Here is an 11,398-nt window from a genome sequence, read left to right as displayed (position 1 = left end):
TTGTAGAGTATTATCTGAATTAATGATGGATTCAAAGGATTTAGACATCTTTATCTTATGATCAAAACTGGCAGAGTGTGGTCAGCAGCATAACATGATATACCTAGAGATGTTGAATGGGTAATTAGGATTAAAATTTTCGAAATGCAATGAATGTAGGTCATGTAGCCCAACTGGTCCAGGAAGGTGCTAAAGCTCCACACTTCCTAAACTGATTATTGAATATAATTTTAGTGAGATTGATGCATATGGTTTAGGCATCTGTACATTTTGTAATATCTATATAGGCTTTTTTATCCTCGCTAATTTGCTGAGATGAGACTTTGCAGAATCCTGCTTATAGCGATCTTCAGTGGGTGGCATAACCACTAAATGTTGCTCTTTTGAACAGTCAAACGTCTACATTTCAGCAAATATTTTATGCAACGCCCTTCCACCTCAGTCTGTAGATTGCAATTCTTAAAACCGCACCACCTATCCCGGGGGAGAGGCGGACAAGGGTTTTGCTGGAAGCAGCCTTCACACCGTCGCCACTCCTTCCCCTTGCTGCGTGGGACTGACACAACCATCGAACGCCGGGCAGGGCTGGAGCGCGGGAGCCTGGGCGGGCGGGGAGCCAATGGGGAGGCGAGAAGCTTCAGTCACGTGACGTCGACCTCACACTGAGGATCCAGAACGCTGAAGGTTGCAAAAAAAAAGCCGCCAATTTTCTGCTCGACGCTTCAGAGCGGCTGCAGGGACCGTGGCGGAGGCAGGCGGCCCGACCTCCCAGCAACAACCCAAAACTTTGTTACAACTCGCCAGCATCAAGTAACAAAGTCTGTCAACTAAGCAAGCAATTAATTACAATAACCAAATCCACACCAAAAGCCGAAATCTTTGCTTCTTGTCGGGAAGATGCCAAACGGAGCTGGGTCTAAGTCTTCAGCCTCGGCTGCAGCTGGAGTGGGCGACGGCGACTCCATTCTCAACGCCAGCAGCAACAATGTCAACGGTAGTTTCTCCAAAGCGTTGAATTCGGGCGCGGTGTCGCCCGCATCGAAGAAGTCGCCTCGCCTGCCCAAGTGTGCTCGGTGCAGGAATCACGGCTACGTGTCGGCCCTGAAGGGACACAAGAGATTCTGCATGTGGAGAGAGTGCCAGTGTAAGAAGTGCAACTTGATCGCAGAGAGGCAGCGAGTCATGGCAGCACAGGTAATTAATTGCAGCATTGGCATGGATTCGGGGGAGTGGGGGAGCACTGGAGGGGCGCTGGCTCCCGGGCAGAAGCGGAGAAATGCCGATTCTTCCCCCTTTTCCATTCTGTAGCTGAGATTTGTCGGCGTTAGGCATGCAATCGGCGTGCAGCCCGAATCTAATGACAGTACAATTCTTGTAACATCAAATCTCGGTTGAAATAAATCTATTCGTTGCATCCCTCAGACCGGATAATTTCATAAATCTCGGTTATCCATGCATCTCAATCAAATAATTCGCATTTCAGACTAACTTAATTTATAGAAGATGATTGCAATATCATTCCCGCTATGATGTATCTAAAGTTTGCACTTTGTGTTTTAAAATTGATATGTTCGTAACTGCCAATTAAGTAGTTGCGGAGAGCGATTTCGCACCCGTGAAATTTAAATTCTCAAATATAATTACAGAATTAGTGTATTAGGACTCAAGTGATATAAATAGCGCACAAATCTGTATATGATTGGGATTTCATGAAAAATCCTTACGGTAGAGTTGTATGCATCACTTCCACTTTTTGAATTTAAATGTTAATAATGAAAGGTTGTTATTTTTGTATCCGGTCCTGGAGAAAAAAAACCGTGCAATTCCAGGATATTGTATTTGAACGCAGCGTGAATTTTAACGTAACTTGAAATGTACCTTTTGAATTTAATGTGAATTTGTGTTTAAAGACATTTACTGGAATGCTATGATCTGTAAACTTAGTTTAAAATGAATGTGAACTGGATTATTTTTGAATTGTAGATCGGTAGGTATAAAATGCATAGCCCCATTTCCAACTTTGCAGCTACCGCCAAATTAAACATTTCCCGTTATGACTATCTTGTACTAATGCCTATTTTTAATTGCTGTTATTAATCTAATAAGAATAGATGGAGCGATATAGTGGTGTAATTCTGTAGCATATCCATCATTAATTAGTTTCCGATACCTTCTATCTGATGTTTCATGACTGGATCAGGAAAAATACTGTATGTTAAATATTTGTTGCACCGAAATTAGCGTGCCCTTAGCGAAGCAAATCTTTTTGTTTTAGTTATTAATTTAATTAAAGTTGTTGCCTGTAAGTTCTGAATTTAGTTTTAAAAGCACATTTTATAGGCAAAATGAAGTCATTTGTAAGATAAAGCCAGCTGCACTTTCAGTCCAAACAGTTTAAAAGCCCATGATCAGACGCGCATTTGCCAGAGCTAAACTGACTGTTTGCACTTGCAGGTGGCCCTCAGGAGACAGCAGGCTCAAGAGGAAGAACTGGGCATCAGCCGACCCATTCCCCTGCCCGGAGCCGCCGAACTGCTCATCAAGCGCGAGAATGCAACTCCGAACAGCTCGTGCGCGCTGGGCACCGGGGGATCGGGCTTGTCGTCCAACCCAGCACACCAGTCACTTCCTCAGGTAAATGCAAAGCAGGCAGGAGCCCAGTGTTTTTGAAATTTGGCGAAACTGCACAATTGTATCGTTTCACACTGAAGAATATGGGTTTAACTCCGTGATAGATTTGCATTTTCGAGTTTGCACTTTCATGTTGATAAGAGACTTTCCTGCATGTTTATACCAACATTCTGCGTTTGAAATGCAACAAAAAAGCCTTGCGAAGGATCACCCACTTAGTGGGAGTTTTAAAAAAGAGCAAAAAAAATTGAAGCAGTTACAAGAACCAAGTTACAATTAAAATGAAGCAAAATAATTAAGTGATTTATTTTTTACGTTTGGTTTGGAAATTCCATTTATTGAGGCAGGCGTTTTTGCAAGGATTCCAATCAGAATTCTTGATGATGGTGTTTTCTTCAGTCCACCTTGACCATGTGCTGGTGATTTACCTTTGCACATTTTGGGGAAATAAAATTTTCTTCATCAGCTCTTATTTTAAATGAAAATACTATTTTTTTAATTGGCAAGATATGGGAACCATTTCTGTTCTTTTGGGAGAATGTTGGAACCACCATTCTTCCATTGAGAAAACATAGAAATGACTAGTGTTCTGTTGGGGGAATATTGCAACTGCTCTGTTGGGAGAATGTTGGAATCATCGGTTCTTTTGGGAGAATATTGATTTCCAGTCTTCTTTAAGCCCATCCGAAATAGCCAACTTAACCAGCTTCTTTTGAGATCCTTTGAATAGCACATGGCAACATTTAAACATGTTCAAGCGAATGCTGCTTCTGAAATGTTAGTTCTTCTGCCTCACTGGTAATTTATGGAATATATTCAGAAATATGTTACAGCATTTTATTAGATTGGAGGATAGTTCAATAATTGCAATTGTAGAATTGCACTTACATATTTTAATGTTATATCATTGAGCCAAGATGCTTGTTGTTACTATTAAATAAAATTCTGCTGGAAACTAACACGGGTCACAGCTGAAATTTATGGGCCAGAATGGTTCCCAGACAGACAGGTTAAGTCTTTTAGGTTAGTTTTCTGCAGTTGCCCAGACATGCAATGAGTTCTCCATTAATAAGGGGAGTTGCTTCTAAATAATCTACAAAGGGATGTAAACAGTATCACTGTTACTTTAAAACTAGGGTTGATGCAACAGTAACATTGCCGATGTTTTGTGAGAATGACTCCATCCAGCTCTAATTTTGCAGTTACATTTTGATATAACTGCAGAGTGAACTGTGCTTGCAGCAGTGTTGTAGTTGTCTTAGAAATGGAGCCATAGATGCTTTAGGCATCCTTGCCTTCATTTACTCAGGAGTTTAGTTCCAAAAATTGAAACCAGAGTGATTTTAATTTTTTTTCTTCTGATGTCCTAGTTTTCTTTGATGTTGCAGCAGAAGCAGTAGGCAGTAAGACTGCCTGGTTTCCACCATCATTATTCTTATCCTGCTATGCATACTGGATTCTGGACCTTGTGATGGCAGGTTGTCCTGTGAAGAGAGATTAAGCAGTCTAGACCTGTACTCTAGTGTTTAGAAAAATGAGAGGTTATAGCATTGAAACATACAAAATCCTCATGATGGAGTTAATGCAAGGATGATATCTTAACTGTTTAGTGTACCTAGAACCGAGTATCACAGTCTGGTTGTCCATTCAGAACTGAGGTGGGAAGACTTTTCTTCACCTGGAGGCTAGTGATTCTTTGGAGTTCTCAAACCAAGAGTTCCATTGCTTAGTTTATTCAAGATGGGGACCAATAGCTTTTTGTATGTTGGGAATGATGGGACATGAGGTTAGTACAGGAAAGTGAAGCTGAGATTCGAGATCGTTCATGGTCTCGTAGAGTAGTGGGCTTTGAACAGTCTAGTCCTTCAATATCTTATGTTAGTATGTTCTGATTTTGTCCACTTTCTCATGAAGAGGGACCTGGCATAGACTGTTTGTACAAGATGGTTGAAGTTTGAAATTTGTTAGTATAATAGTCTGAAGATGCACTCCGTAGTTTTGATCCTGTGGTTGATGCAAAGTTTAGTAAATTGAAATGTAATGTAAAAGATGTTAAATTAAGTCGAAAAAATATTGACGTGCTTAAATATCTAAATAGGAAAGGGAGTTTTTTCCTAGTTTTGAAAATAGTTCTTGGTATTTATTTTAGCTGTATTAGTAATATAAATTAAATGCCACATAATTAGCATCCACCTAAATAATGTGTTATACAGGAGATGAAATGTGCTATTTATTAATCACATGTTATTCCTTGTGTGAAATGTTGAAGCTGCAAGTTTTACTCCTTTGATTGTTACATGTAAATGACCAGGTGCATGTTCATAATTTACTTGCATAGGAGCAATTGTTGAAGTTTAATTGCTGCAAAAATTATTTGAATGCTGCCTCCTGCATAAAAAAATCAGTATTTGCAATCTTCAGGAATGTTCGGCTATGGTTGTTGCATAAGTCCTTTGGCATTAATTCTAGATTACTGGACTGCTGTATTTGCCGGTAGTTGCTTTTATTTCACCAACTACAGATAAATTATTGGTTGTTTTGTAACACTTAAACTTTTCAGTGAAGGTGTTTCACATCCCCTGTATGTGAATTATCCAATCCACAATTACATCTGAGAAAAGAAACAGGAACAGACTCAAAATAAAACTGCCCTGATCAACTCCACATTTGGGAAAAGGCACAGCATTCCAAGGTTGATAAATTATTTAGCTTTTGCCCCTTTAGAATTCACGGTGCTATTTGAGTCCCTCAGTGAGATTACTTCCTGGTAAGTATCATTCGTTATTCTCAGTTTCATTGAATTTTGTTCCTGACTTCTCAATGTTCAACAGATTCAGACTTAAACTGGAATGCTAAACAGCATATGTTAATCTGATCAGCCTATTGGCCTTAAAACCTCTATGTAGTGCAGAACAATGTTATTGAGGTGATTTTTAAAACCATTTCTTGCTAACAATTCTTTTAGGGTTTTCTCTGCACATTATATTCATGTCTGGAACTAATGTGATTGGTTTATTGTCCAGCTAGTTGAGTCAGGGGCTGTTACTTCTCTATATCATCAAGGTAGTTTTTTTTAATAAGAGGGAATACTGTTATGCAAAAGATGGAGGACTGCATTCATAAGAGTCAGGATGCAATTGCAATCGGTGTAAGAATTATTTTATTGTTTATCAAGCTTTAAGTATTTCTGGCAAGTGAAAGACAAATGTTATTTTTAACTAATTTAAGTAGTTAATTTTATAAGCTGCCCTTGACTGGTCAATCATACAATTGCAGTTTTACTGTTTTTTGGGAGAGGGCTAAAAGAGATTAATTACAAGTAGGGCTTAATGTATTTTTTAATATTTGGTCTTTTGGGGGAGTGGTTGGTTATATCATTTGGCAAGACTTGCTTATTTAAAAAAATAACTAAGTGAATTCATCAGCCTTTTGTCTAATTGTTTTTTTTCTAGTAAATTGTAAACTTAAGGCATGGTAGCCTTAGTAATTAGGGATACACAACACATGCTGACATTGCCAGCGATGTCCAGCTCATGAATAAATAAAATGAAACTAAAATTGGAAATGACAGTAGTAATAACTGAAAATTCAAACATCCTTGCTGCCTGTGTTTTTAATATTTTGCTTTTTTTTACCAAATTACCCTGGTCATGTCATATTTTCCACAAAATAATGTGATTTGGGATGTGGTCTATTCACAATATCCACATTTTCAAGGGCATGTTCTTAAAGCAGATAGGTGGATGACATTTTAATAAAATTCTAACTCAGAATTTTATTGGTGTAAAGAAAAAAAATTGCATTGGATCTCGGGGCGTACTTTTAATTTACCATTGATTAAAACTGAAAAACGAATTCACTTGCATGTTTGAGCTAAACAGACTCCTTTTAGGTAATGTTAATGAGTGAATCTTGTTGAGCAGCCAAATGTGCAAAATGAAAAATAGTGATCACTAGATGTTTTGTTTTGAAAAATGCTGTGCTTTACCTTGGGCAGCCCTGAGATAATTCAGCTAAACAGTTTTTGAAATGCTGTTTAGAGATTCAAATCTAATTTATCCTTTGACTTTTTCTGTAACATTTTTTATCTAAAGGAGAAGTGCTCACAATGAGTTTTATTTTAATCTATTTTGGTAAAGGTTCAATTACATAGCTTTATAAAAAGTTGGCCACTTGCTAGCGCAAACCATTTTACATAATGGAAATGATCAATTTCAATGAGAAAATCCATTGTTCTTTTTGAAATGTTAAAGGGAGGAAGTCCCATCATGTCAGTACTAAGCAACTTATCCTCTAGGAGAGACAAGGAGTCAAGGTTCCATAATCCAGTACCTCATGTTCGAGTCTGTCCTCTTTTTGCCACAGAAGACAAGGTCAGCAGCAGCTTATACACATTTGCATAAGGAATTTTGTCTCCAGCAGAATAGACTTAAGGATTCAACATTATAAACATGTAAAATATGCAGAATTCCATATGTATGAATCCAAATATAAGAATAGAAAGTGTATGATAATGGTACAGATTTGAAGCAGAAATGAGAGACCAATAAAAAATGGATGCAGAAAGCAATAGGAAGAAAGCAATGCAGATTAAATCAGAAGACTGAAAATGTCACCTGGTGAAAATGCAGAACTTCTTCACCAAACTTTCTAGTTTGGAAAAAGAATGGGATAATAGAGCTGTCAATTGTATTTTAGTTCAGAGAACAAGCAGGATCCTGTGCCTCAAGTCCCTAGATTTTGACAATAACAAAATGCAATTTTTGTTAAACCACTTAAATTTTTTAAAACAGATTTCTCTTGTTTGTGCTAACATAAGGAAGTCTCCTCAGTGCAGACATTCTTGCTCTGCAAGGGACGAGTTCATGCTAGTGTACTTGATGTGAGCACCACGCTGTGCTTGAGAATGGTCTGTGAAGATTTCCCTGCTGGCTGCTGCTGTGAGAATACCTGAGATTTATTGTTTTCTTTTGATAGCAAATCCAAGATCAGGAATTCAGTCTATGTGAATTTAAAAGTAAGCACCTGTGGCATAGCAAATTGATCATTAATATGATTTTTTTTATCAATTAGTGTTATATCTGCATTTGATAAATGGATTGAATATATTTCCGTAGCTGATATTACATCACACCTGCTGTTAAGTTTGAGCATGGTTAGAGTATCCACACAATCAGACACTAAAAATATTCTATTTAATTTTGAAAAGTGACCAAGCAACTTAGTGCAGCTGAGGTGTATAACCATCTTTGGCAGATAGTTTCATGATTCAAGCTGAAATGATTAGTGGGGGATGGATGGGATTGGGATATTTTTCTGATGGAGTCATATTAGTCTTGAGCTTAGATTTGGTCAGTGCAGAGTGGAAATTTCTTTGCTTTTCTGCAGTACTGGTAGTAATAACAATAGACTAACATGAAAAATGCAACAAAGTGATCTTATGATTGTGTAACCCTCGTAGGTTTATTTTTACGAATAATTATTTTCCATTCAAAATGTGTCAGCGTCTGACATAACAAAGCTAACATATTTGAAATGTTATAATGAATATGTGCTGTGGATACATTGCTTCAGTTGGTGGAAGAATGTGTCTGAAGTCAAAACTATTTCGTGAGTGGGAAAATCCTGAGGAGCATATTCACAATTTCTTGATGGGTGTGGTGATTTACCAATTGATAAAGTCAGGTCTGTTCGTACGTAACACACTTTCAATCAATATCTCTGGTTGAGCCCATGTACTTGTGATCCTTTTGGTGTTTCCTTTCGGTGTTTGCTTTTTCCAGTATCATGTTTTTTTTGTTTGAATTTAAATTCAGATTATTTTTTGTGACATAACCAAAAAATGCAAGCTCTGTGGCGAGGCAGGTTTGTGACTTTTTCCTTTCACTAATTTAAATATTTAATCATTAATCTAAGTTACTCACTTATTTGAACAGGAATGTTCCATAAGCAGCTTCATTCAGCAGTATTTGACTGCGTTTGGATACCTTCAATGCTTGGTTGATGAAGTATCCTCCATATGTTTGCACAGAATTTGCAGCAAAGGAACAGTCCATTCAATCCAATTGATCTTTGCTGCTATATATGTTCATGTGAATTCCCTGCACTTTAACACTACCAGCATATTCTTTTACTCCTTTCTCCCTTTGTACATACCTAGTTTCTTCTTAAATGCACATGTGCTAATTACTTCATGCTTAATATTTTATGCACAATCTCAGTTATTTTGAGTCCCTTGTCGGATTTATTTGCAAATGTTTTTGACCTTTAGGTTTAGTCTCATCCATAAAATGATGTCTACACTCATCCTATTTGATTCTTTCATCATCTTTAAATAAATCTTCTCAGCCTTAACTACTGAATAAAGCCCCTTCCTATTCAAGGAGTTAAAACGCATCCATGCTTCTAAGGTGAAAGTCATAGCAAAGGACACCTATTATCAGCAGAACTAGGAGCACAAGTGTTTATAATCCAACCAATGAAAATCTCAGAATTTGAAAAGCTTTGCTAAAACTACTATATCTTAAAGTATTGCAAGTGTAGGATATAATGGGTCAGTTGATCTTTTCCAATTCATAGAACATTCATTCCTTGCATGTTGTAATTTTAAAATGGGCTGGTTTCTGATGATTTGATAAGTTTTAAATATATTTATTTATAGGGAGTTTGTCTCACTGGTGAGTTTAATGTTTATTTTTCTGCTTTATTGAGACTGGTGGTGAGCTGTCTTGACATGTGGAAGCCCACGTGTGAAGCTTCAGGATTTTGACTCTAACTGAAGGAGTGGCAATACACTTTTGAATCAGAATATTGTGCAACTTGGAGGGGAACTTGATGATGGTTTCCAGCGTCCATTGCTCATGTCCTCCTTGGGGGTAGATGTGAAGTATTTAGGAGTTTCTATCAAAGAAGCTTTGAGGCGCCGTTGCAGTAGACTTTGTAGTTGGTGCACATTGGAGCCACATTGTATCTGTGATGGAGGGAGTGCATGTTTAAGATTTGATATGGATGCCAATGCTGCAGCTCTGTCCTGAATGTTTTTGATTTTGAGTGTTGTTGGAGCCATGCGGTCCAGTCAAGCAAAGAGGGTTCCTTTGCCTACCTGACTTGTGCCCTTCTGATCATTGAAAATCAAGATGTAGGTGGTGGAGAGTCAAAAGGTTACTCACTTGCTAAAGATTATATCTGGTGTGTCAGTATTTATGTGGCTATTGCATGTAAGTTTCTGATTAATAGTAAGCATCCCTTCACCTCCAGAATACTGATGGTGAGATTTCAACAATAACAATGGTATTGATTATAGGGAGTGATTAGATTCACTCTTGTTGGTGATGGTCATTACCTGGGGTGGACTTCATGGTTATTTTAGAATTCACAGATAGAACTTAATAGTGTGTAATCTTCAACACAATTCCCTACATCTGACCTTGTGGTGGAAGTTGAAGAAACAGGTAAAGATGGTTGTGCCTATGACTCTGCCCTGATGAACTCCTGCATTGATGCCTTGGGCTGAAATGATTGACATCCAACAATCTCAGTTACCTTCTTTTGTGATAGTAATGACTCCAACTCATAGAGAGGCCTTCCCCTGATTCAGTAGATTTCAATTTCACTGTGGCTCCCTGGCCTGTGTCTCCTCACCCCTAGCCTGCTTGTTGCTGTTTGGACCAAAGCTGCATATTCTTGAGCCAAATGGTCCAGGTAGAATCTAAACTGAGCACTGCTGTAGAGGGTATTGGTGAGTAATTGGGACTTGTTGGTATTGCTGATGATAATTCCATTACGTTGCAGATGATTAAGAATAGACAGAAGAGGCAGTAATTGCCAGATTCAGTTTGGTCTGTTTTCTTAGAGACATGACATAATTGGGTTTTTTATTTTCCACTGTGTTAGGTAGATGCCATTGCTGTAGCTGCTTCCAGCAGCTTGTCTATAGTCCTAACTAATTCTGGAGCATAGGTCTTCAGCAATATAATCTTCAATTTATCAAGGCCCATAGCCTTTGCTGCAACTGGTAGATGCCACCTTCCTATGCTATCAAGAATCCCCTCTACCACTTTGTTGATAGTATAGCTGGATTGGGTTCCCTATATTTTTGTGGACAGAACATACCTGGAGAATTTACTACTTTGGGGATACAAACTGTCCTCTTTCCACTATCAAAGGTCATTTAACATGGAGGAGTACTGATTCATCAGGTGAGGGGGGGCACTGAAAATGATAAAATGCAAAAATGTTCATGGGATCACTGTCAAAAGCTTTAAGGGCTGCACCTTCTATAATTCAATTGAGCTCCCACCTTCAATGATAGGACAGGATATACCACGGAAGATCCTGTTACATTGGCTGAAAGTATGATTCGGTGTGCTACTTGACTAATCAGTAGAAGGGCTCTCCCAATGCTGACCCAGTGAGATGGGCTTTGCAGGATAGGTACCATTGTTATTGGCCAAATCTGATACCCAAACCCAAGCAGAAAGGCTCAAGCAATCTTTTTTATTAGCTTGTTTGGCCATTTCTAATGGCTGTTAAGTGTCCATCACATTACTGTGGTTGTATTGTCACATATAGACTAGATTAGTTAAGTATAGCAGGCTCTCTTCTGTAATTAGTGGGCAAGTCAGGACTACATGACTGACTGATTGGCCTTATGGTACCAGTTATCAGGAGTTAACTTGAGAATTATCTGTGCAATAATAACCTGCTCAACAGTAGTCAGCGTGGACCAGATTTGCCTGATCCAATTTACATTTTAGAGGAAGTGACA

General features: G+C 38.3%; 1 protein-coding gene across 1 annotated transcript in view; it reads left to right on the top strand.

Moving 5' to 3' along the window:
* The first annotated feature begins 897 nt into the window (after window positions 1-897).
* The window catches only part of dmrt1 (doublesex and mab-3 related transcription factor 1), a 122,780-nt gene continuing 112,279 nt past the window's right edge, over window positions 898-11,398 (top strand). Inside the window, exons 1-3 of the mRNA XM_052020626.1 lie at window positions 898-1,194; window positions 2,455-2,600; window positions 10,623-10,645. Of these exons, the coding sequence (XP_051876586.1) occupies window positions 898-1,194; window positions 2,455-2,600; window positions 10,623-10,645 (466 nt within the window). The remainder of the gene's footprint in view (window positions 1,195-2,454; window positions 2,601-10,622; window positions 10,646-11,398) is intronic.

This window comes from Pristis pectinata, chromosome 7 (assembly GCF_009764475.1).
Source record: "Pristis pectinata isolate sPriPec2 chromosome 7, sPriPec2.1.pri, whole genome shotgun sequence".
Lineage (NCBI taxonomy): Eukaryota > Metazoa > Chordata > Chondrichthyes > Rhinopristiformes > Pristidae > Pristis > Pristis pectinata.
The sequence above is the reverse complement of the archived record's forward strand: the minus strand, read 5'-3'. Positions and strand labels throughout refer to the sequence as shown.